Source organism: Dama dama, chromosome 5 (assembly GCF_033118175.1).
Source record: "Dama dama isolate Ldn47 chromosome 5, ASM3311817v1, whole genome shotgun sequence".
NCBI classification, from domain to species: domain Eukaryota; kingdom Metazoa; phylum Chordata; class Mammalia; order Artiodactyla; family Cervidae; genus Dama; species Dama dama.
In genome coordinates this window covers 19,285,779-19,311,728 of record NC_083685.1, presented here as the reverse complement: position 1 = coordinate 19,311,728, position 25,950 = coordinate 19,285,779, and the positions used below count along the sequence as shown (strand labels likewise).

Below are 25,950 nucleotides of genomic sequence, written 5' to 3'. Positions count from 1 at the left end.
CCTCCTCCCCTCTCCTTCCTCGCCGCTTCCCCAGGCACTCTCCCGGCGGCGGCAGCTGCGCCGCCAAAGCCCCGGGCCCCAGCGGCCCCCCACCCCTCACTCGCGCGCTCCCACACTGCCTCCCCCCTCCCCGGGGGAAGGCCTTTTAATTTATTTATTCTGCTGGGACTTAGGTGGGGGGCTTGGCGGCGGGGGAGGGGGGGTCTCCCCGGCCTCTACCTCCCGCGGCAGGGGCTACCCTCCGAGCCGCGGCTTGCGCCTCGGGCCTCAAAAACTGTTTCCAAACTGCCAAGACCGGAGGTGGGCGCGTGGGGGCCCAAGGGAAAGGGCTGGGTTTTGGGGTGTATGATTGTGTGTTTGGACGGCTGGAGCCGTGAGGGGCGGCAAGGCGGCCCCAAGACAAGTTGCAATCGAGGTATCTCGGCTACGGCTTCCTCTTCTGCCCCGCGACCCCCTCCCCCCGGAGCTGAGCTGGGGAGGGGAAACCAGGATTTTAACCAAATTAGCATTTACATTCCTGGGAGGAAGCAGCCCTGGCCTGGACCTGGGTGATAGAAGCTTCTTTCTGTTTTTATTTTTGGAGAGGAGTGCCCTTGTAATTGTCGTGAACACATGCTTCTCCCTCCGCACCCCCCCCCCCCTTTCCTCCAGCCACCGGCAGAGGAGCGAGTCCCCCTTTTTTGCATTTATCTTTCCTTCCCCTTTCTTTATTAAAGGTCCGGGAGTGGCGGCGGCCAATCAGCGCGCGGCTTCCATTTTGTGAGTTCAACTCCGAGGCTCTCGGGCTTCGCGAGGACGCGTTTGCAGCCCCCTCTACCTCTCCAGTCTGGCGGCCGAGGAGAGGGAGCCGCCTCGCTGGGGCTTCGTGGTAGTGTATTTCATATTGGGGCTCTTTTCGGGGTTTGTAATTTGGCCGTGGGTAGGTAATTGGCTGGAGCAGGGCGGCCGGGCGCGGCAGCCAATCAGCGCGCGGCTTCTATAGGGCTTGAGTTATTAGACGCTGATCTCAAAACATCCTTCATCAGACACCAAGGAGAGGCCAACAGATGAGGGGAGCCATTTTTCTGCAATGGAATTAAATGGCCAAGTGGGTTTTTCCTTTGTTGCAAATGGGGAATGTTTTTCCTTTGACTCCACCATCCCGTTCAGGACGCCTCAGTGTTGTGTTTAACATTTGTCAACAAGCTAAAGGACTCAAAATTGGAAGAATGAAGAAGACTTTAAAAAGATCTGGATTTTTCCTTATGACTTGGAATCCATCTTTGTCTTGTATAACTAGGTCATAGCACACCATTAATGTCAGCAGTTTAACAATTTTGAATTCCAAAAAACCTAAGTAAATTACATATTTAATTTTTTTTTCCTCTTTTTTTTCTTGGGTGGGGGGGGGCTTGGAGCTGTCTTAATCTGTATTCTCTTAACTGAACAATAAATTTTTATATATGTAGTTTCCTCTATTAAACACTTAAAACTGGCCATCTTATTAACTCCTTCTGCTCTCTTTTTAACAAGGTAATGTTTTAAATGTATTAGGATTAGCGAAATGGCAGCAACAAAAAATTGTAAGCAGTCGTTACTCTTAAGTTTTTAAAAACCTTTTATATTGTAAGTACCCAATCCATTCTGTCCTTAAGCAGTGCAGTTTTCATGTTAATGTTGCTGAGATGTCCTTAATTTTCTGAACCTTCATCTGCATGTATGTCTTTGTCGCTCTTGTCTAGCATAAGCCAGTTAAAATGCTTTTAGACGATTTTGCTTTTATAAAGCTAGGTTTTAGAGTTAAGCTTTTGAAAATGTTTACAGCAATAAATGCTAGTCAGCTTTCTTCCCCGTAACAGGTACACTTTCTTTGAAAATCTATCTATTTGAAGAAAAACAGACTCTGTTTTTCTCGTCTTTGTTGGGGAAGGGGGGGTGTGAGGGAAAGGAAGACCTCTTTGTGTAAAGAGACTAAAGCCGTCACAGGAAACTAGATTAAAACTGGAAAACAAGTCCTAGCTGGTTCGAGCCAAACACCATCGTTAACTCGGGGGTAGTTTCTATGGTGGTTGGGATGGCCGGTGCGTCTTTTGCCTTTTGTTTGATTTGACTGTGTATTTTCGCCTTTTGTCTCTTAATGACGGTCACACCATTGCTATATCCAGAGCAGTAAACAGTCCTCAGCGAAGCCGCCTTTTGCCAACCCAACCCTGGAAAGTTTGCAGAAGTGGAAGGAGCAGAAAATGCCATGAGAGTGTAACTTTAAAAAGGTAACAACAACAAAAAAGACACCACCATTACCCCAAATATTTCCAACTAAACAATCTCCCTAAAAGATTTTTTTTTCCCCCCCACAATAACACCTCCGCCCAGCTTGATCTTCCAGACTCCATGGCACCGGGCTGAGCGGGTAAGTAAAAAAAAAAAAGTGTCTTTTGCCCCTTCGAGGAAATGTTTTTTCGAGAAGGCCAAGAGCTGCAAATGTTTAGGAGGTGAGGGGAGAAGGAGGTTTCTGGAGCTTCATGTTTGGCAGCCGGATCGGGGAGGGTGGGGGCACGAGGAGGGCTCTTCAGACCCTTTGCCCCTTTTGCCCAGGAGGCAAGAGGAAGGTCTCCCCAGCGACTTGGGGCATCCGTGGAGCCGCCTGCGCTAGTTCCCCTTCGCTTTTCTAGGTTTGAGCCTTGATAGGGAGAAGAAATTGAAGTGCTTTGGGGAAGGGGGTCACAAAAGCTGAGGAAGCCTCTCCTTCCGGGCCTGAGGCCTCTTTGCCTTTTGATGGTGGGGGTCTCGCCCTCTGAAGCCGGCTTTTCGGGGCTCCTGGGCGCGCCTGCGCTTCCTAAGCAAAAAAGGACAAAAGGCCGGCGTCCATGTTGGCACCATGACGCAGCATCTCTCCCGCTTTGCAGCCCGAGCGCTGCCTGTGCTCCCGTCCGCGCTCGCTCCTCCCTCGCAAACACGAGTTTTATTTTCAGGTTCAGAGCAGAGCCGCCGGCTGGGCTGGGGCCGAGGCTGGGGCCGTAGCCAGGGCTGGGCTGCGGAGCAGCTAATGGCGGCCGCTCTCTTCCTTCCTCCCTCCTTCCCCGGTTGTCGTTGGGAGCCCGGAGCAGGCGGCGGTCCGTCGGCCGGGCCGAGCCCCGAGAGTCCGCAGGGCACAGCGCCCCGAGTCGGGGATTGGTCTCCGAGGCCGTTTCGGGGGCCGCGGGCCTTGGGGGGCGTCGCGCGCCGCGGCTCCCGCGCTCGCATCCGCGGGGCGAGGCGGCCAGACGGGCGCCATTTCGCGCGCGCCGCCCGCGGCTCGGGCGGTGGCGGCCGCCGCGCGCCAGGCGGGAGGAGGGAAGGAGGCGGCGGGGCCGGAGCGGGGGGGGGGAGGGGAGGGGAGGGGAGGCCGCCGCCCGCGTTCCAGGCCGCTGCCTGGGGGTATGCCCCCGGGCCTGGGAAGCTTAGACGAAGACCGCGGGCTCCACAGCCTCCCTGGACCCCGCGCCCTACTCAGGAGCCGCCGCGGCCACGAGGCCTCGCTCCCGGGCGGGGCCTTTCTTCTTTCCTCCCGTCCGGGAGCCAGTAGCAAAGGGCCACGGGGCCGCTCGAGGCCGCCCCCTGACCCCGAAGGGCTGCTCTAGAGGCTGCGGAGTTCTCCCCCCGCGGCCCTGCTCTGACCCCAGGCCCTCCCTGCTGCCCACTCGAGCCTCGGCGCCCACGTTTGGCCCCTTAACGGCCCCCCCCCCTTTTTTTTCCTAACCTCCCTTTTTGATAGCCGAGCCCGAGGGGCGGGTGGGCCCCTTTTGTCCCCTGCTTTGAGCGTGAGGCCCTCACGCAAGCCACAGACGTCCCGAGGTGGCCATGAAGGCAGTGCTGGCCACCGGCGCGCGGGAGGGTAGGGTTGGGGGTTGGGGCCTGGGAAAGCCGAGCGGGCCTTCCCCGGGATCCCCCGAGGCGGAGGGCTGTGGGGTAAACCCTCGCACCTCCGGCCATTCCTGGGGGAGGGGATGCAGACTGGGCGGGCCTTTGGAAATGCAGATGAGTCTCCTCCCGCTGCTCGTCGCTCGGGCTGAACCTTCGTGACTCATCCGCGCCCCCCCACCCCCCACCCGACTCCTATCCATTTTAGAGTGAGGACCGCCTTGGCAGCTGGGAAGGGGGTTCGGCATTTGTAAGGCTCTTCTTCCCTCAAGGAGATCCTGCCCGATTTGTGGCCATCGACGCCCTAAAAAAACCCTCCCATTTTTCCCTTTAGGCTCGTGACGGGAGAAGGGGCCCGGTACCCCCATAGTGGACCGCCCTCCTTTGGACAGTAGAAGCAGGTCTAGTCTGACTCTGCCAGTCCTCGCATTAAGGTAGGTGTGAGCCCTTTCCCAGCCTGCGAGGGCGATTTGGGGGGCTTTGGCCTGGCGCCTAGGGAGGGCGGGCACCCCAAACCCGCTAATCTGGTTCTGCGGCCCCTCCCCCACACAGATGTGTGGGACTGTGTGAAATCGGCTGCCTGCTGGGCCTGCTTGGTCCATCCATCCCCGCCTGTCAGCTTCTGTTGTCAGGAGTTTGGGGCGTGCAATTCTCTGCCGTATTTAGCAGCCTAGGAGAGGCTGCACTTGCGAGTATTTCCCAGTCGTGTGTTTTGTGGTGGGGGAGGGCCCTGGATACCTCTTCTGAAAGGCAGAGTCGGCTGCCAGGAAACCGGACCCAGCGCTGGCCCTCCCTTCCGGCCCGCACTGGGGGTGTGTGGGGTGATTGTATGAAGCTGGCCTCTTCCTTTCTAATGTCTGGCTGCTAGGGAGGTGAAGAACAGAAGGAATTGAGATCTGGGCCAGTTTTCTTTAAGAAAGAAGTTTCTTGACTCGTCTCCTTCCAGGAAATTCCCACGATTCCATCTCACCCAGCCCCCTCCCCCTCAAAGCCCTGTTTCTAGAATTGGACAAACCCAAATTTGAAACCTGGCTAGCCGTTTTACCTGCTGTGACCTTGCGTAAGCTGCACAGTCTCTCAGCCCCAGTTTCCCCATCCGCACAACTGGGTCAGTGATTGTCAAAGTGTGCATCCGATCACACGGGTGGCTCATTAAAATACTCCGAGACCCCATCCTTGAGTTTCTGATTCAATCGGTGGGGCCTGAGAACTCGCATTTCTAGTAAATTCTCAGGTGATCCTCATGACTGCCAGGTGGAGACAGATTCTGAGAACCTTTGTGCCGGACCTGAACTTGTGCACTTGAAGCCCCGGCTTCATTTCTCGGTGCAGCGTCATGGGCTTCCTAGTAATGGCAACTCCCATTTTCCTAACACAAGCTGATCGTGAGGGGTCTCCTGTCCTCTTGAGCGCCAGGCAGCTCCGCAGATGGAGATAGTGTGGCCCTTGATCTCTGACCCCTCCCCCACGTGAGCTCTAGTTTGTGATTACTTTGATGAACCATTTGGGTCCCTGCTGATGGCACAGCCTCCCCTCTTTTGGGTTCAGGCTTCCCGGTCTGATCGGCGCTTTTCACTTTTATCCCATCCCTCAGTGTGGGGGCTGAATTGAGGATTGGGGGAGCCTTAGGGTTTGACCCAGAGATTTTGTTGGGGCATTATTGGTGCTTCATCAAGGGAGGCTGTAGGTCCGACAGCTGTGGGCTTGACTCTCCAGGGTGCTGGTGACCTTGGGCGAGTCTCCTGTGTAAAGTGATGATAATGAAGCCTGCTGTAAAGGGTGGAGGGCAGATTAAGTGCGATTAAGGGGTCCCGGCCTCACGTTCTGGCTTCACATTTAGTTGGCCTTCATTCCTAGGTGGCTGGGGGTGGGGTGGGGGCTGGGCCATCTGTAGGCTCCTCCCCCACCAGCGCACCCCATAGCACGTGGCCAAGCCTCTGGGCAAAGGGGAAGACTGACTTTCTGCCGGCTGGGAGCCAGCACTGTTTTTCCTCCAGTGTGTGAGTTGGGGTGGTGGCCCTTCCTCAAGTCCACAGGCTGTTCCATAATGGGTCCTGATTTAGGGGTTACCCCCCCCCCCCAACTGGGAGAGTAGAAGTGACTCACTCAAGGTCAGGAGGCCACCACGGGCAGTCAGAGTGAGGTTCCAGGTGTCTTGACTTCCAGCCCAGTGCCTGTGTCCGTGGCACCCCCTCGCCCCAGCTGTCTGGGTTATTTTGGTCTTCTGCCTGTGCCAGCTGTCTGCTGGCATCACTGCCCGGGAGCCGGCAAAGCTGTCTGGTTGAAAGTAGCCAGCATGGTACTTGTAGTTCCTTCTGGCTGCCGAGTCTTGACCGCATGAGGGTCTTATCCCAGATAAGCTGGATTTGGTCCATCCTGTCCTTTGCTCCGGTGAAGGGGGTGCAGCTGACTACACTCGGCACTAGACTCCCTTTCCCCTACCCAGAGTGAGCACTTTGTAAAAGCTGGTGAGGCTCAGATTATTAATATCCTATACTATGAGCCTCTTCCCGCGTTCCACACTTGTCCCAGTCCTAAGGCTTAGATTCCGCTCTGCCATTGATGTGTTCATCCAACTCCCTTCGATCCTCAGGTGACCTTTCTGCCACCTGATGGTGTCCTCCATCCTTTCTGATCGAGTGCTTGGGGCTCCGCGGAGCAGGGGTCTTTACCTCCCTTGGGCACTGGATGGTTAAATAATTGAAATTCTTCCCTCTCAGCAGCAGCCTGAAGGGCTACTGTCAGTTCCAGTTCCTCCACTCCCGCCCTCGGACCAATTAGGGAACAATGAGGGCGCTCCCCTGGGGTCGGGCTGTGATTCTTGGAAAGGGAGGGGTGTCCGGGAGACCTGGAAGATCATACCCCCTTCTCGCTGCTTTTTCTCTCCCTCTTGCATTTCTTTGTCCCCATGCTGGTATCACCTCCTAGGTGAAGGGAGAGGCGGGTCAGCCTATCAGTCCTCAGATGGTGGTTCCTCAGTCCTCAGATGGCGGCCCCGCCCACCGGTCACCCAGCGAGCTAAGGGGCGGGGCGTTCCTGGCGCCCAGCCGGTGGAGCCTGCCTGGAGAGGGCCACGCCAGCGGAAGGGCGGCCCGGCCGGGAGGTGGCCGGACCTGCCTTACTACTGGACGCCAGGGCCCCGCCCCTTCCGGCCAATCAGCCAACAGGCGCCGGCGTGGAGTACGACCTTTCGGACCCTCTGGGTGGAGACTGAGCGTCTGCCTGGACTCTGGAGGGCACCCGGCCATCTCAGGCCGCCTGGGTCCAGTGCTCTGTCTCCTGCCCAGTGACCTCGACAAGATCCCACCCCTCCAGGACTCGTGGTCTCCCCTTGTGTACCAGGAGGAGGAAGTTGGCGGATAACAACCTCTTGAGCTGTTTCTGAGTTTGAAGTTATGAAAGCCGCTGTTTTACTCTGGCAGTCACTCCCTCAACCCTGTTACCAAATATCGAGACTGGAGGAGAGCCCTGGCACAGGAAGAGACAGCTTTGATCCCCCAGGCCACCCTGGGCCACCTCCCATCTCTGAGCTCAGAGGATGGCTCCATTAACTTCTGTCCCACATGGAGTGGATGACCCCTCAGGTGTGCCGTGACCTCCGACAGTGTTCCCGAGGCACTAGGGAAGTGGAAGCCATAGCATTGCTGTTCACTTCCCTGTCCTGACCTGTGCTGGCCAGACCTTGACCCCACGAGACAGAAGTGTATCTGGTCCTACTTCTCTCCTGGGGTCAGTTGGCCTCACTAGACACCCTGGGCTTCCCAGATGGCTCAGACAGTAAAGAATCTGCCTGCAATGCAGGAGACCTGGGTTCAGTCCTTGAGTTGGGAAGATCTCCTGGAGAAGAGAATGGCTACCCACTCCAGTATGCTTGCCTGGAGAATCCCATGAATAAAGGAGCCTAGCAGCCTGCAGTCCACAGGATTACAAAGAGTCGGACATGACTGAATGACTTAACACTGGGAGAGCCCCTAGGCCTAAGTGTGAACACAAGTCACTTCACCCCCACAGATGTCACCTGCCAACTCCCCTAGGCTTCTGTGTCCCAACAGTTCTGTGGCAAGAACCAGGTTAAAGAATTTTTTTTCTTCTCCTCCCAAATCTTTCCAGGAATTCCTGGTGAAGTGAAGAATGGCCTGGGTCCTCAGATCGTCTTACAGGTAAGGGAGTAGGGCTCTGCGGGCCTGTGGGCATTTCCAGTGCCTCAGCTGGCCTGCCCTGGCCCAGCGCCTCTGGGGAAGCTCTGAGCAGCTGGCCTGGCCACTGGGTATTTTTAGCTACAAAGCCAGCCCCTGCACCACCACTGGAGCCAGGTCCAAATCAAACACGCTCCCTGCTGGGTGGGGTTGGGGCTCCGCCAACCTCTTGGCCAGGCAGGGTGGGTGGGCAGGCTGGGGCCAGTGTCAGCTGTCCTGCCTGGGCCCAGGCCAGGCTGGGAAGACCCACTTTTCTCCTCTTGGCTCTGCGTTATGTCATTGTTGTAAGTTGAAATTCATTTCATAGAAAAGGTAGAAACTGAGGTCTGAGGACTTTGAGGAAAGTCAAGTGGCCTCCCCCTCCAGACTGGAGCGGTTACCACAGTGTGCTGAGTGGGGTGACCCTTCTAAGTGAATTCTCCCAATGACCGTCCCAGATGAGGCAGTCTTAACTCTCCCAGTCACTCCCTGAGCTTCAGGATCCCTGATACAAGGTCAAGCCTGCAGTTGGCTCAAAGGTAAGTGACCCTCCCCTTTCTCCCAAAACCTTCTTCCATCCTTCCACTCCCTGAGTGATGCTTTTCCCCTCCTCTCCTGCCAGGGCCAGGCTGCCCCAGTTCAGAGATGGCCCCAGCCGTGGCCTCACCAGCCAATCACAGCTCCTCCTTAGTCACCAGAGAGAGCTTTGGCTTGGGTTTTCTGTTCAGAGCCTGTCTTAAGCCTGGCAGCCAGGCCTCCATGGTCTAAGCCTTGGTTTCCTTGACAGCCATGTCTCGCCTCTCTCCTAACGCCCCAGCCATTGCCAAACTTGATGGGGTTTTCCAGCCACCATGCATTTACTCAAGCTGGGTGCCCATCCTACTTCCATTGACCCTTCCTGCCAGCATTGCCAAGCTTAGTTCATGTGCTACCCAGCTCTCAACCTCTGAATCCCACAGGGGCTCTGGTGTCTAAATAGTTCACATCTTGCAGACTTTTAGACTGCTTCCCCCAAGACTGAGTTCCTCAAAAGCAGGAACACAGTTGCCTCTCAATAAACTTGTGCTGCAAAAAAAATGAATGAATTGCTGTAAATTTGTCTAGGGGTTCTTGAGGGCTCTCCACTTAACAGCCTGGATCTCTGCTCCTCTCTTCCCAGGTCTGTGCTCTTTGAAAGCTTCCAGGGGCAGTCTTTGCTGCCATCTGGTGGTCAGATTATGCCTTGCAGCCGCCGAAAACGTTGACCTGGCATTTATGGAACTGCCAGGCTGGCAACTTCCTCTGGAAATAAAGTTTACCTGATCCTTGCTGAGTGCTTGAAAAATGGGGAATCTTCGGGGTGGGGGCAAGAAGATCCCGAGTCGTGCTAGCTCTTCTCTGAGGAAACTATCAGAGGTCCCATCCTAGCTGGGAAAGACCCTGCTTTCTCACCTAGCCATGCCCTGGTGCCTGCCTGGTACACGCCTGCTCCTGGGGATCCCTCTGCAACTCCGGACCACTGGCCTAATTTGTGCAAAGCACAGCCCAAAAAAGTGCAGGGAGGGATGGGGGCAGGGTGGTTTCCTCCAGCCTCCTTGATAGTACTCATCCAGAGTAAATGCTCAACAAATATCCGTTTTGGTCATGGGGTAGGAGGGTTAGGGAGACAGCTTGAGAAGGGTGGGGCATTGTTCTGGCTCCGCTCACCTGTTCCCAAAGTCTCGGCGCCGATGCCATCGCCCGGCAGAGGGCGCCAGACTACCACCTTTGGGAGGTGGGGTGATAGGTAAACGGAACTGATATTCCCCAGCCCACACACAGACTCCCAGACGACCTGATCAGGTGGGCAGACTTGACCCTCATGCTAAGATCTTCTTGGGCACCACTGATGCTATCTTCTGGGGGAAATTGCAGTCAGAGCGGACTTCCCCAAGGCCACATAATTGGGGCGAGGCGCAGGTGGAGGGAGGGGGGTTTCCTGGCGCTTTAGACCAAGGTTCTTCGAACCGGCGTGTTGGGGGACATCCTGCCAATCAAAAGGCTGACCCAATGGGGGAGGCCCAATCGGCCAATCAGAGGGTCCCTGCCCGAAGACAGCCTGCCAATCAAGGATGCTGGGTGGGAAGGGGCGGAAACGATCGGATTTTGCCTATGGGGGGCGCGCAGGGGAGGAGACGGGAGCTGCCACTGCTGCCGAGCTCTCCATTTCTCAGTTGCCTCAGTTTCCCTGGGAATGAGACAGGTCAGCCTGGTTGGCTGCCTGGCGGAGGAGGTGCCGAGTCCGAGGGCGGGGCTTCTCAGCCCCGCCCCTGGGCCAGTTCCCACCCCGCCTCCGATCGCTCAACCCCAGCGCTCTACCCGGTGAGCGGCTGGCTGCCAGTGCTGCCGGCGAGTGGCTATGGACGCTGCTGGGGCCCCGGCCCCGGCCCCGGCCCCGACCGCCGCCCCGGGCTCAGGCCGGAAGGAGCTGAAGATTGTGATCGTGGGCGACGGCGGCTGCGGCAAGACTTCCCTGCTCATGGTGTATAGCCAGGGCTCTTTCCCCGAGGTGAGGCTTGCCGGGGGGGCTGCAGGCAGGTAGGCTGGGGGCGGGATGAGGGGAAGGACTTGGGACCACTAGGGGCGACGGACGGACCTCAGCCTGCGCCCCGAGCCCGGACCCCGGGTCCCTGGCATCCTGATCACGAAGAGGCGGCCGTCACCCCGGGGCGCCCCCTCGGGAATTCCAGAGTCCAGCAGAGTGGGGGGGCTGGGGCTGAGCCAGATGGGGTGAAGATGGAAGGTAGGGGTGGGGGTCCAGCTGGAACCTGGGCACCCGCTGCACCCCTTAAGAACCGACACGACCCCTTCTCCGACAGCACTACGCCCCATCCGTGTTCGAGAAGTACACAGCCAGCGTGACCGTGGGCAGCAAGGAGGTGACCCTGAACCTCTATGACACCGCCGGTGAGTGCGTCTGCGCGACGAGGGTCCTAGGGTCCGCCTGCAGGGTTTCCCCCTGAGGGGAATCTCCCCGCCGGGCCATCCCGCCCGCCCTCCTGCCTCTCTGGACCGCGACAACCTGTCACTCCTGGAGAGGCGCTGGCTGGGAGCCCGTTAACCACTGCCTGGTTGGGTGGTGCTGGAAGCCCGACAGAGTCGCCCCATCTGTAAAAGGAGGGTGTTTGGAAGAGGTGAGCTTCTGGGCCGCCCTCCTAGTGCTGATGTTCTGAGGGCTCACAGCTTCGTTCCTCTCCTGTGGTTCTAGAAAACCATGGGTTTTGCTTCTGTTTACCGTAGTTCCAGGATGTGTGTTACATGCTGTGGTCTGTTAAGATTCCGTGGGCTGCTGATCTGAGTCCCCTGCTGCTAAGGATTCGTAGGCTGCATTTCTGGGTCCTATTTTGTAGAATACTCTGGGCTTCAGATCAGAGCCTGTGAACTCCAGGAATCTGTGGCTGACAATCCTGAGACTCTAGGGCCCTGTAACTATAAATTGAGTCCCGTGTTTCTGGGATTCCATGGACTGTGGTGCCTGGCTCTGGAATTCTGTGGTCTGTCATTCTGAGCCTGTGATTCTCAGATTCTGTGGCTACACTTCTGTTTCTTCCTGGCACTGAAGAAGGAACAGAGCTCTAGGGGTTGTAGGTCCAAAATAAGGTTCTTTCTGCCACCTGCAGCTCCCAAGGCAAGTGTATTTATGCTGATCCCATCGCAGTCTCCGGCGTTCCTATTGTTGGGGGATGGTAGGAGGAGTACAGCCAATGGAAAGATTCCAGTAACACTTGCTCCTACTGGTACCCTTGAGGAGCTTACCTCGTGCCCCAACTCCCTTCTGGGCTGAATCAACATTGGGGAGCAAAGGTTAGGATCCCCAGTTGGGGCCTCACCCAGCCTCTGAGACTCTGCATTTAATGACTTGTGTAGAACCATGTCATCAGGTGCCTTGTCAGCCAAGCCTTGTATGTATAAAGTGAAATCTTCCAACTGCCCTTGGATGAGACCAAAATCGCCCACCCGCATCCCTAGCTCCTACCCCACTGTGCACCTCTTCATAAGGTAACCAGTAGCATCTGTCATTCCACCCTGGAAAGGCTCAGGAAAGGGCCTCTCCCAGACCCAGGTCCTTCTGTATTCCTGACTTTGTAAGTGTGTCCCCCCTCGGGTGGCCCCTAAGGAACCTCTCTTGTCAGATGAGGACCGTGCAGGGCCGCCTCCAGAACAGGGCCAGCCCCGTGAACTGGAAAAGCCAAAGGCCTCTGAGGAATTCCCAAAGGCGTGGCCCCAAGAGCAGTGGTGTGTCTGGGGCACTTTCAGTTTCACACGTTTCCTGTCCAGGACCCAGGTAGGGGGAGGTTCATTAACTCCCCTCTGGGTGGAGGGCTAATGGGGCAGGGAGGGTCAGAGCAAGGATTCAACTGGCTCCTCGTTCCTCTCCTCTCAGGCCGCCTCCACTCAGATCCTTGGGGCTCACTGTTCACCGCAGCCTGCCCCAGCAGACCCAGTGAGGGACCACTTCTGGTCTTTCTCGCCTAACCCAGAGGAAGATGCTCAAAAGACTTATCAGAGTACATTGTCATGAAGAGGTTCTGGCAAGCTTCTGCTTAGTATAAGGCAGGGTTTTCACTAAGAGCTCGTGCCAGAGGGGTGGGGAAAGCGCTTTCTCAATCATCAGAAGCAGTGACCACCCAGGGCAATGATGACCTGCCCACAACTTCCTGCCACATGCTCTGGAGTCCGACCTGGGCTTTGATGCCAGCTTTCATGGCTATATGTCCCTGGGGATACCTGGGCCTCAGTTTCCTCCTCTGTGTGTGTGTGCATGCTCAGTCGTGTCTGACTCTCTGCGACCGCATGATCTGTAGCCCGCCAGGCTCCTCTGTTCATGGGATTTCCCAGGCAAGACTACTGGAGTGGGTTGCCATACCCTTCTCCAGGGTACCTTCTTAACACAGGGATCTAACATATGTCTTTGCGTCTTCTGCGTTGGCAGGGAAGTCTTTACCCCTGCACCACCTGGGAAGCCCCTTCCTCCTCTGTAAACAGGGCTAAAATAGTTGTGAGGATAATGTCAAAATCATGTGATGTACAGTGCTTAGCACAGGGCCTGCCTCTTCCAAAGAGCTCGCTGAGTGTTATTGGGAGTTTTTTAACCTCCTGCCATTCAGGCCCAGGCCCGAGCCTAAGCCTGTTCTTTTGAACCCGTGGCCTGTAGAGCTCTGTGCCAGCCCCCACCCACGCTTTCCCAGCAGGACTGTTCCAGGCGGCAGAAAAGCAGAGCTGGGGTTTGAACCTCTCATTAGTGTTCTGGGGAAGTAGGCTGGCCTTACAATCAGTGGGACAGCCCAGGAGAGATATTCTAGCGGGGAGAGATGTGGCTGCTCCCTCAAGAGTGTCCTGCTGTGTCTTGGAAAGCCCCATTATCTAGAGGAACGTGAAGGAAAGGCTGGGTCATTCCTCTTCCACATGCCAGTGCCCAGCACAGCACTTATCCCAGAGCAAGGCTTGTGGAACGAATGAATGAAGAAGAATCCTGGGTACATAGAGATCTCTGGAGAAGGTCCTTTGTGATAAAGATGGTGAGATTGGTCGCTGCCTTTGGGGTTGACAGATATCAGGAGAAAGTGGCAGAAAAGATGGCCAGGTGACCAACTAGAGGAAGATAGAGACTGAGAGGGTGATGGGAGTGGCCAAGGTGGAGATGAGTCCAGTAAAGGTTGCTGTAGAAGGTTCTAGAACCGGACGGGCCAGACCCAAGGTGAGGGGTGGAGGAAAGGAGAAAGCATCTTTCCAATCAACCAGTGGTACCCAGAGCTGTGGGATGGGGTGGCCCCTGGGAAGCAAAATTTCTCTATACCCAGGACTCTGCCCACCGGGGTCTGTGTGGGAGGACAGTCTGGCTGCTTGCCTCCATCCGGCGGAAGCAGTTACAGACACCGCTGTAGCAGATGGAGGGGCAGTGAGGGGGACGGAGCTCCCAGTGCTCAAAGGTGAAGGGGGGGCGGGAGCTGTGAGCACCCATCGCTCTAGCTGCTCATCTGCCGCCTCAGAGGCCGGAAACTGCGGTGAAGTTTGAAGTTTCCTGGGCAGAGAGAGGGGAGGTGTGGGGTGAGGTGGGATGTTAAGACACCAACCAGAGACAGAGTTATCTGGGCTTTGGGGTGTGGGGCCCATGGGTGGGGCAGGGTGGAGTTGCCCTGGGAAGTGGGGAGCTGTGGGCCCCTTCCCAACCTGAGACGGGAACAGTAGGACAAGTAGGGGGCAAAGCAAGTTGCTAAGACAGGAATCGCAGACCACTGGGGTGTCTCGGAGTCAGGAGCCCCAGAGGCGGGGGAGCTGACCCTGCAGGTCCGTCAGAGCAGCGTGGGCTGAGTTCCAGGCCCCGGGCCACCCGAGCACCAGCCGCTCCTTTCTCTGGGGGAGGAAACACAGGTTGGGGAGGCCCCAGCAGCACTAGTACAGAAGTGGGTTCCTCTTCTGGCAGCTTCCCCTTCTCACACTGCCCCTACCCTGACCAACACCCCAGCCAGAGCTGGGAACTACGTGCCCGGTGGGTGTCCTCTGGCAGATTTGGGGACTGCTGTGGCTCCAGGGACACCCTCTCCCCAATCCAGCACCAGACCTTAGAGACCATGCCCCCGACACGATGCCTGCCATGGCAGAGCTTCCCACAAAGGAAATGCCCTTGCGTGAAGCGAGAGTCTCGCCTCACTTCCTCTGCCCCACAGCACACCAGCTTCAGGAAGACGGGCAGCTTCAAGGGGCACTGTGGCCCAGTAAACCTTCCCTCGCCAGAAGCAAATGCATCTTGGTGCACATAACTCGGGGCCTTTTATTTGTTTCTCAAATTTATATGGCTGTGTTGTGTCTTAGTTGTAGCATGAGAACTCTTAGTTGTGGTATGTGGGATCCAGTTCCCTGACCAGGGATCAAACCCAGGGCCCCTGCATTGGGAGCACATAGTCTTAGCTACTGGACCACCAGGGAAGGCCTTCGGGGGCTTTTTTTAACCTCGAAAGCCCATCTGCAGAGGCCAGAGTGGAACCCTGTTCATCTCTTCTGAACAGATGACTTGCCCCTTTAAGCCTAGGAATCACTATGGGTCAATGGGAAGTGTCATTGTATCACCTGTGGCTGGGAGGCCCCCTAGAGTTTGTGGGTCCAAAGATCTGGGGTTAGAATCCTTTACCCAGGCCCTTGTCCCTCGTGAGTTTCTATTTCAACAGTAACCACACCTTTGGCCAGCATTGCTCAGCCTACAAGTCCTTTACTTCCAATATCAAGGACAGGGTTATCACCCCCTTTTCCAGATAAGGAAACTGAGGCTCAGGCAGGGGAGGTGCCAAGATCATAGAACATGAGTCAGAGTGGATCTTGGTTCTCCTGACTCATACGGGAGTGGTGTCCAGCATACTCCACTCCCAGAGAAACGAGGTTGGCAGCACCTGCAAGTCCATCCTCTGCGGGCCTGGTCCCTGCATACTGACCCCTGGGGAAGCTGATCCAGACACGGTCAAGCCAAGAAGGCAACCCAGAGGAGGTGCTGAGATCTGGGCTGGCTACCCATCCTCTCCCAGAGTTCCTCCCTTGTTGGCAGCCTTTTCTTCACCTGGTCGGGGCTGGGGCTTGTAGAATAAGGACAGCTTCCTATCCTCTGGGGTGCCCTGAGAGAAAAGCACCCCAGTAGCCCTCCCTATGGTCTGCTATCCTTTACGAACCTTCCTTTTGGCTGTGTGATGTTGGGCAAGTCACTTCACCTCTCTCTGCTTCAGTTTCTGCATTTGTAAATTGAGGGTAACAATAGCCAGTAGTGGGAATTCCCTGTCGGTCCATTGATTAGGATTCTGAGCTTTCACTTGCCAATGGCCTGAGTTCGATTCCTGGTTGGGGGACCGAGATTCCACAAAGCCATGTGATGAGACCAAAAAAAGAAAAACCCCAAAAACCTAATTGCCAGTAGTGAGGAATCATAGTGAAGATTGATGAGTCTATGCATACAAAAGGCTTTCAATGGGGCCTGGCATGTGATGAGTGAGCACTGCAGATAAATACTGTTGACACTAACCATTTTCACTATTATTATCACAGGCCCACCTACTCCTCACATGTCCATTTCACAGATGAGAAAACTGAGGCCCAGAGATGAATTCCCAATTGAAAGGCTTCCTGGGAGGATTGGAGTTTTTAGACTGGCTGGGCTGGCAGCTGACCTTGGAACTGGGGACTGAGTTGGTGCTTCAGCTCACGGGAAACCTGTCTATGACCTTGAAATACCCCCAGCCACGTGGGCTCCTAACAGGAAGAATTTGCCCCACCCAGCTTCCCTCCTGAGGTGACTGCTTAAATTAACACAGGGGGGACTTCCCTGAAGGTCCAGTGGTTAAGAATCCATCCTTCCACTGAAGCAGGGTGGGGAGGGCGGGCACGAGTTTGATCCCTGGTCGGGGAACTAAGATCCTGCAAGCCGAGCAACGCAGCCAAAAAAATTTTTAACACAGGTGATGGACATGAAATGCCCTTGCAAGCCTGAAAGCCATAGAAATTATCATTACACTTTATTCACCCACTCACTTGTTTGTTCTTTCATTCCCCCAAATGTTTACTGAGCTTGTATGTGTACCCGTTGATGTAACAGTGATGTGTGTACAGAGATGGCCCCCATCTCAGGGTCTTATGTGTTCATGGGGAACACCTCCCTCCTCAAAAAAAAATCATGATGTCAGGTAGTGATGTCCTTTCTAGGAAGAAAATTAAAGCCATAGTTGGTCATGGGACAGATGGCAACGACGCTCTTATTTCAAAGCAGTCTGGAAAGCTCTCTAGGAAGAAGTGACATCTCTGCAGAAGCCTGAAGGAAAGGAGGGAGTGAGCCATGCTGTTACCTGGGAAGAGCATTCTAGAAGAGGGAACAGCAAGGGAGAGGCCCCTGCCAGGAGCAGGCTTGGTCTGACTTCCTCTTTCTACCAGCCTGACTTCGGCCCCCATGGAGCCTGCTGCAGTCAGCTCAGGCGCCAGTTTGCTCAGCCCAGTGGCACCTTCTCACCTCCCTGGTCCCTGCCGCATCCGACAAGAGTTGGGCGACTTCGAGACAGCCCACCAGCCAGTAGTGACTGGACACCTACCCGGTGCCAGGAATGATGTTTAAGGACAGATGTGGTCCCTGCACTCCAGGTGCTTACAGTCTCCTGGGGGACAGGTAGTAAATGAATAAACATGTGAGTACCGACTGTGGCCAGACAGGGCGGGGACGGACTTTGGTGAGGGAAGGCCTCTCTGAGGAGTCAGCTGGGCAAGGTGGGGAAGACGTCGGCACAGACATTAACACGCAGCAGTCCCATCTCACAACTGCCTGTCTTCTCCTGCTGTGTTTCTAAAAGGGAATCTGAGTGTATGTCAGGCCTGGAACCGGTTTGTGCTTACTACCGAGCAGAAGAGAGCACTGCTGTGTATCAGCAGAAGGAATGCTGGCCTTGGAACTGAATGAACCTGGATTCAGGCCTGGCTCTGATTCGGTGACCTCGGGGGGTGGGGTGGGGGGGTCACTTCATGGCTCATGTTTCTTTATATGTAAATAGGAGGATTCAGGTGTTCCCTGGCTAGCACACCAGGTGTTTGTTGTAAAGATTTCTTTTTAATTTTTTTTAATTTTTAAATTTAATTTCCTGGCTGCACTGGGTCTTCATCGTTGGCACAGACTTTCTCTGGTTGTGGCGAGCAGGGGCTACTCTCTTGTGGGGGTGCCAAGGCTTCTTGTGACTCGTTGTGGAGCACAGGTTCTAGGCGCTCTGGCTTAGTAGGTGTGGCACACGGGCTTAGTCGCCCCGAGGCACGTGGAATCTTCCTGGACCAGGGGTTGAACCTGTGTCCCCTGCATTGGCAGGCAGATTCTTAACCACTGGACCACCAGGGAAGTCCATGTTGTAAAGATCTCTTAATCATTTAGAGGCAGAGGCCCTGTAAGAAGTGTGTGAGGGGACATCCTCGGTGGCCGAGTGGTTAGGATTCTGGGCTTTTACTGCTGTGGCCCAGATTCAATTTCTGGTCTGGGGACTAAGATCCCACAAGCCATGGGTTGTGGACAAAAAAATAAATAAATAAACTGTAATGCGTAACGTGGCATTATCAGTAAGTAGAGGTACAGAGAAGGCAATTATCTTGACAAAGGAAGTAACTATGGATGGTGAGTCTGAATGTTTAAAATGTTTGGAAGCAAATGATGGGGAAATGAGAAAAAAGCATTCCAGGCGTGATATGAGAGCTTGATGAGTTTGAGAAACAGCAAGACTGGACCGTAGTGAGTTGGGGGAAGGAGCACAGGAGGGAGGTGGGTGAAGCCAAGGTTGGTAGGCGCGGAAGTCATGTCAATAACCAGGAGAGTCTTGGATTTTCCACAAAGAGCAATAGGGAGCCATTGAAGGTGTTTCAGATGAGGGGAGGGGCATGATTTTACTTGTTACTACTCATTCAGGGGCTTCCCAGGTGGCGCAGTGGTAAAGAATGCATTTGCCAATGCAGAAGGTGGCAAGAGACTTGGGTTCGATCCCTGGGTTGAGAAGATCCCCTAGAATAGGAAATGGCAACCCACTCCAGTATTCTTGCCTGGAAAATTCCATGGACAGAGGAATCTGGCAGGCTACAGTCCATGAGATCGAAAAGAGTCGGACACGACTGAGCGACTTAGTGCGTGAGCGCACACACAGACGGACACCACACACCACACCACCCCCATCCATTCAGCTGCCAGGTGGAGAATGGGTTGAGGAGTAGCAGGAGAGGAGGAGGCACGAGAGGCGGTGACGCGGGAGACTGTCGGTGGCTTGGATGAGTTAATCACTTGGAATGTAGCCAATGCTACATTTGGAGAATCTGAATTTTTAATGTTAATTAACTAAAGTAGCCAGGTGGGGCTAGTGGCTACCCTATCGGACAGTGCAGGTCTAGAAAGATGTTCACAGAGGTCAGGAGAGGGGATAGTTTGGGGACGTGTGTGGAAAAGGGAGGAGATTGGCTAGAGTAGCATGTTGGCCCGTTTTCCACCATCTTAAAAGGATTTCTCCTGCTTTCTGGCCATGAGGGCAGGAGGACCCGAGTCTGCAGGCACAGACTGTCCCTCCCTTACCCCTTCTCCAGTGCTGAGGGGACATGGGCTGAATGACCGCCTAGACAGTCCTCCTGGACCAGCATCGTTAGAGCTGGGCTCCTGACCACTGCACACTGTCAGGGGGCCCTGGGTTGACGGGGAGCCAGTGGGAAAGATGGCACCTGTGCCGTCACCAGCAGGACATAGCCTGTCTGTGCTCTCCAGAGAGGCCGCTTGTCCAGAGAGGCCTTGGGCAGGCAGGGGTCAGAGGGCAGGCTGGTGTCACCCTGGCACCCAAGGCTAGAAGGCAGGATGGGGATTCCTGGGCTCGGTGTTCTATGTTCCCTGGAAGGAAGTCACTGCCTGAGTCTTTCTGCAGAGGTGGCCGGGGGTCACCCATGGGCCTGAAAGACTCTCACTTCTCACTCTGGGAGTTTTTAAAAATTCCTGAGCCAGGGAGGGAGGTTCAAGAGGGAGGGGACATATGTACACCTATGGCTGGTTCATGTTGATGTTTGGCAGAAACCAACACAGTTCTGTAAAGCCATTATCCTTCAATTAAAAGTAAAAATTTTTTAAAAATTACTGAGCCATGGGGACCACATGCAGTCTGTAATCCCAGGCCTGCTTCTGAAACAGGAAAAAATTCTGCAGGACATTATTGGTGAGATCCGAACACAGCTAGTAGATTGGATTAGAAGAATACAGTCTCAGTGTTGGTTTCTGAGTTTCATACTTGTACTGAGCTAAGTGAGAAGACGTCCTTGTTCTTAGAAAAACCGCACGGGAAATCTCCGGAGTTTGGGGCGGGGGTGGGGAGAAGCAGCAGCCAGCCAAAGGTCTGCGATTACTTCTCACGTGGTTTAAAGTGTTTATATACAGATAAAGCAAGTGGACAAAACATGAGGCCCCAGTGAATAAGGGAGCAAGGGAGTTCTTTACACTCTTTTGCAATTTTTCTGTAAGCTTGAAACTGTCAACAAAAAATTACTAGGTCTTTTTTTCAAAAAAACCAAGCCCAGTTACCCAAGCCCAGGCTTGGGTCCTGATTCAGTTAGTGCTGGGAGGGGCTGATATAGCAGAAGCCATCAGTTCCCCTGGTGACTCATGTGGTGCAGGGTTGACAACCAGCGCTGGGTGGGCCCAGGCAGGCCAATGCCTGTCATCTCCAGCAGTCCCCCCACCCTCCTATTAGCATGGGCCAGAATGGCAAGAGGAGTGTAACCAGAGACCATGCCCCTCTCAGCCTGCGGCGGCAGGAGCACCCTCCATGGTTAACTGCAGTGTCCTGGGCCCACCCAACCCCACTGGTCTGAAACCTCGGGAGGGGAAGGGTTCGGTTGCTTCAGAGTCTGAGCCTTAAACCTGAGCATCAAGGATGAAGATGGAAGCGAGGGGTGGTGATCATCACTGACATGAGTGCTAGCGGTTTCCCAGCACTGACCCTTCAGCCAGGCCCATCTCTGAGCGCCGCAAGAGCACTGCACAGCTTTTATTTTTGACTGTGTTGTGTTTTTGTTGCTGCACAGGCTCTTTTTTCCAGCAGGGGCAACTCTTTGTTCCAGCGCATGGGCTTCTCACTGTGGTGGCTTCTGTTGTTGGGGAGCACAGGTCCAGGCCATGTGGGCTTCAGTAGTTGCAGTTCCCAAGCTCTAGAGCACAGGCTCAATAGTTGCGGTACACCGTGCACGGGTTCAGTTGCTCTGAGGCATGTGGGATCTTCCCGGATCAGGTATCAAACCTGTGTCTCCTGCAACAGCAGGCGGATTCTTTACCACTGAGCCCACCAGGGAAGCCCCACCGCTTTTATCTCGTGTAATCTTCCCTACGGTCCAGGGCTGTGGGCTGTCTCCTCTGTTTTACAGCTGAAGAAATCAAGGCCCAGAGACACAGTCAATTGCCCAGGAGACCTCCAACCTCTAACCCATCTGAGCCCAGGCAGGGGACTCAGGTGGAGAAGTAAAGGGTACCTCCCTGACCCCCACCTGCTGTCTGGTTTCAGGGCAGGAAGATTACGACCGGCTGCGGCCCCTGTCTTACCAGAACACCCACCTCGTGCTCATCTGCTATGATGTCATGAACCCCACTAGCTACGACAATGTTCTCATCAAGGTGAGGCCCTGTCTCCCAGCCCCACCTGCCTCTGGAAGTGGGGCCATAGATGGGGCCCTAGCCCTGATGCCTGCCCTCCCCTTCCACAGTGGTTCCCCGAGGTCACACATTTCTGTCGTGGGACCCCCATGGTGCTCATCGGCTGCAAGACAGACCTGAGGAAGGACAAGGAGCAGCTGCGCAAGCTCCGGGCAGCCCAGCTGGAGCCCATCACCTACACACAGGTGACCAGGGGCTCCCCCCACCCCACCCCGAGGATCCCGGGTTCGCATGCACAGCCATGGCCAAAAGCCTCCCAGGCCTTTGGCCTCTGCATCTGGTGTGCCTTAGTGACCTCTTGGGAGCTGAAGGCAGCAGGATTCTAAGAATCATATACCCAAGTGGTGCTAAAGAACCTGCCTGCCAGTGCAGGAGACATAATAGATTCAGGTTCAATCCCTGGGTAGGGAAGATCCCCTGGAGGAGGAAATGGCAACCAAGTCCAGGATTCTTCCCTGGAGAATCCCATAGACAGAGGAGCCTGGCAGGCCACAGTCCATGGGTTCGCAGAGTCGGACATGACTGAAGTGACTTACCATGCACACATGTGTATCTGCCATCCCAGCAGCTTGTAGGATCTTAGTTCCCCAACCAGGAATTGGACCTGGGGCCATGGCAGTGAAAGCACTGAGTTCTAACCACTGGACCACCAGGAAATTCCCTCAGAATAATAATTTTTAGATATTAATACTGATAGACCACTTATCTGAGCACATTACTTACCTCTTTAATCCTTATTACCTTGAGGCAGGCACTGTTACTGCCCCCCCCCCCCCCCAACCCTTTTACAGAGTAGAGATTGAGACTCAGACAGGTTAGGTAGCTTGCCCAGGGTCACACAGCTAACCTGAATTGGAGCCAAGATCCCACCCTAGTCACTCTGGCCCCAGAGCTGAGCCTTTGACCACCATCCTGTCCCATCGCCCCAGAGGCCTGGACGGGCAGGCCTGTGTTGGAAAGCAGGGCTCCTTTCAGGAACCTGACCAAACCCTGCAGCCTTCTGGGTGAGGCGTGGCAGAATAAAAGGAACACAAAGGAAAACGAATAAAGTTTAATCAAAAGGAATAGGCATTAATAAATTTGTTAGAAGTATTTTTCTTTCTACTCTAACAGCCAGCTCAGTTGCCTAAACTGTGCTTCTGAGACGAGCCGGGAGAGAGGCATGTGGGAAGCCCTTATGTCTTGAGGCCTTCAACACTTCTCACCAGACTGGCAGACACAACAGACCACCCCAGTTCCTGGCTGAAGTCAGCCCCTGTCTCCACCTCAGTTTGGGGAGAGCGTGAGGTGGAGGCCAGGACGGAGTTCCCAGCAGCCACAGCCCGTGGGCCACACCAAACCAGCCCTTATGGCCCACCTGCACACCCTGGAGAGGGCCCTGGCCCCAGGAAGCCCAAAAATTCATGAGTGGGGTCTCACAGGAGGCGCCCCAGGCCCGCGGTCTAATCTCTGCCCTTCCCCCCACCAGGGCCAGAGCGCCTGCGAGCAGATCCAAGCCGCCCTCTACCTGGAATGTTCTGCCAAATTTCGGGAGAATGTGGAAGACGTCTTCCGGGAGGCCGCTAAGGTTGCCCTCAGTGCTCTGAAGAAAGCACAGCGGCAGAAACAACACCGGCTCTGCCTACTGCTCTGACAGCTCCCGGCAGGGCATCCCCTCACGACAGAACTGACAGGCCCCAGGCCCCCAGGCCCACGCTGCTGCCCGGACCCTGCCCCTGCCCCAGCTCTCGAAGGGCACTTGGCGTCGGGCGCCTCCAGGACCTAGTGTCTGGAGCCTGTGGCCAGGCTCTTGGAACATTCTGGAACTCTCCTTTCCCAGCTGGAGCTCTGACCACAAGCTCCCCTCCAGCTTGTGTGGTCACAGTGGTGGTGAGGGTGGGGGTTGCTGGACTCGGTCCCTCTGTACCCTGGAACCAGCACTTGTCCCCAGCACTCAGGAGTGCCCTCGTCACAACCAGCCCCCAGCTGTGTGTCCCCCCTCTGCACACCCAACAGGTCCTCCAAGCCCATGCCTGAAACGAGAAACAACGTCTGGTACGTGGATAAATGTGGACTTGGCAGCCTTCCACAGGGCTCCCAAGCCTGTTCTCCCAAGTCACCCGCCTCCCTGGGCCCCCAAGATAGGCATGGTCGCATCCTCCAGCTTCTCACTTCCTCCGCCCAGCAACTCGGGCACCACGGTGGGCCTGGGGCCTATCAGAAGAACACAGGCCTCAGCCCTGGACATGGGGGCCCTTCCTCCTCCACTTCATACAGAGGACTTCAGTCTTAGCCTTCAGCTTGGCCACCATCTTTCCAGAGCTGGATGCACAGGGGGGCAAAGAACCTCTCTCTAAATACAAGAAGTATTCCCTAGACCCTCTACTTGATCCCTGCTCAGCGTCTGTGACCCTACCCCGGCCACGACTTGCCAGAAACCCGAGATGAAAAGTAACAATGGCTCTTGAGTGATCTTGGGCAAGTCAGGTCTCTCTACAGATTTCTTTACCTGCAGAAGGATGGCAGTGGCTTGTCACAAGGCTGCCCTCTGTCCCAAACAGCCCCCGCTGCTGCTGAGGTGTGGAGACCACACACCAAGGCCATCCTGGCCTCCTGGGAGATTAACCCCCAGCACACCTTCACTGAACCTCCTGAAAGGTCTGGGGTCCCAGGTGATTCTGATGCCCCAGAGATTGTGAGCTGGTGGTTCCTGAATAAGCCGGGGAATCAGCTTTACCTACTATGAGATCATGGCGTCAGGTGGTTCCTGCCCTCCTTGGTATCTTCTGCCTCGGCCCCCTCCCTTGCCTAGTGCTCTGGCCTCCACTGGGCCTGAGAAAGAGACATAAAACTTACCCTACCCCACCTAGGTTTCCCAAGGCCCTGCCATGCCTAGGGGGATTCAACAGAGCATTCAGTCCAGAGCTTCGTGGACAAAAAAAGAATGGTTTAGGATAGAGGAGGTCCACAAACTAGTCTATGGACCAAATCTGGCCACTGCCTATTTTTGTAAATAAACTTTTATTGAAACACAGCCACGCCCATTCATTTATGCATTGGCTGCCTTTGCCCTCCAACGGCAGACTCGTGTGACACAGACCATCTGGCCCTCAAAGCCTAAAATATTTGCCATCTGGCTCTTTACAGAAAAAAGTTTGCCAACTCCTAGGCTGGGGCAAACCCAAGTTCCTAAAGGGCCAGATGGGAGACCCAAATGAGTGAAGTAGGGTAGGGATGAAAGGAAGTAGTGGGGCAAACTAGAAAGCAAGCTCCCACCCTAGGCAAGGCAGCTCAGCCCAGCCAAATGCTGCTCTGTGGGAATGTTTCTAGATCTTTCCATCTCTCTAGGGAAAGTAGAAATCTGGATTTTTTCATGTGGAATCTTACTGGAGGGAGGGGAAATACTGTATTTTGAAAATTTAAACTCCTTCGAGGGCCAGAGCATGACTACAGACACCATCTGTGAATTCTGGCCAACAGAGATTTCTAGGTAAGTTGTTAAGGGTGCCTGAAGCCCATATGAGGAGAAAACGCAGAAAATGCAACCAAACCTTTTGGCTTCTTCACAGATAGCGAACCTAATGTGAGGTGACCAGCAGGCCTGCCACGACCTTCAGAGGGTGACCTCCACAAAGTGAGCCTGCTCAGACTTGCCTCTCCTCCCCGCTACATTCCAGAACCTCTGAGGTGAAGGGGGGAAGCCCGGAGCACGGGTGACCTCCATGCTGGCTGAAGTCCCAGCCAAAGCTGAATCTTGTCCCCACTCCCTGAGTTACTCACTGCATGAATCTGGGAAGGTGGGCTGAGGAGTGGGGGTCAGGAAGCAACTCCCCCCCAAGAGTGGACCCAAACTTTGTCCGGGGTGGGGGTGGTGGGAGGGAAACACACCCTCAAACCAGCCAAACAGTGCAGGGGTGCCCTCTGGTGGTGACCCTCGGAGAACTCCCCTGCCTCAGGCCAAGCCCTGGCGGCCAGCGAGCGGGAGACTTGGGAAGCACAATAGCAGGAGGCACAGACCCGACAGTGGTTCTCTGAGAACTGAAACACCCCGGAGGGCGCCGGAGCTCACAGAAGAAGCGGCGCCCGGGGCGGGAGGCTCCAACCCCAGCGAGGCACGTCCGAAGCCCAAACCTGAGGGGCTCAGTGACAGGATGGGGAACAGAGGGGGTCCCTGAGGCTTAGTTCCCCCCGCCCCCTCCCAGGAAGACTAACCCAGTCTCGAGAGAGCAGCGGGGGAAGGAGGGCAGCAGATTCTAGGGAAGGGGGCAGGCGATATTAAATATGTCATAAATAGGGAGGCTGGGGCCGGCTAATACTGCGCCGACAGGCTGGGGTCACATTCCTCTTGTCCAGCTGGGGACCGGGCCTCGGCCCTGCTCCCAGCGATGCACTGGCCCCTGAGGTCACCGCTGCCAGTGGTCACTGGCACTGTTGGGGAGGAGATGGGCAGCAAGGACGCCGCCTGGGATCCCCTGCAGTCTCAAAGTCCGGGGTCTCGAGGGGCGCCGGCCCCGCGGCTCACGGCTTCTTGGCCTTGCTTCTGTTCTGCTGGAGTTTGGTGTGCACAACTTTGAGTGTGGTCAGGAAGTTACCGAGGAAAAGGACGAGGAACGTCAGCGCCAACACGAACACCTGGGGGGGGTGGTGCATAGGAGGGGGCGCCCCAGGGTTGGGGAGGCAGGCAGAGAACAGAAGGGAGAGAAGGCAGAGGCCAGCACCCACTCAGGT

At 55.4% G+C, this 25,950-nt stretch overlaps 2 protein-coding genes and 1 long non-coding RNA gene across 3 annotated transcripts in view; 2 read left to right on the top strand and 1 right to left on the bottom strand.

Moving 5' to 3' along the window:
- The first annotated feature begins 7 nt into the window (after positions 1-7).
- LOC133056560 (uncharacterized) lies at positions 8-9,207 on the top strand. The gene is made up of 7 exons (XR_009692851.1): positions 8-300; positions 717-868; positions 2,145-2,249; positions 2,353-2,389; positions 4,214-4,313; positions 7,990-8,039; positions 8,383-9,207. It is a non-coding gene; the product is annotated as an uncharacterized LOC133056560 (long non-coding RNA).
- Positions 9,208-10,220: 1,013 nt separating this feature from the next.
- On the top strand, positions 10,221-24,256 carry RHOF (ras homolog family member F, filopodia associated). Its single transcript, XM_061141973.1, has 5 exons — positions 10,221-10,581; positions 10,892-10,979; positions 21,095-21,204; positions 21,294-21,428; positions 22,712-24,256. Exons 1-5 carry the CDS (start codon positions 10,432-10,434, stop codon positions 22,874-22,876), a joined length of 648 nt encoding a protein of 215 aa, XP_060997956.1. The 5' UTR covers positions 10,221-10,431; the 3' UTR covers positions 22,877-24,256.
- Positions 23,806-25,950, bottom strand: part of TMEM120B (transmembrane protein 120B) — a 42,503-nt gene continuing 40,358 nt past the window's right edge. Inside the window, exon 12 of the mRNA XM_061141972.1 lies at positions 23,806-25,854. Coding sequence (XP_060997955.1) covers positions 25,741-25,854 — 114 coding nt within the window. The 3' untranslated portion in view covers positions 23,806-25,740. The remainder of the gene's footprint in view (positions 25,855-25,950) is intronic.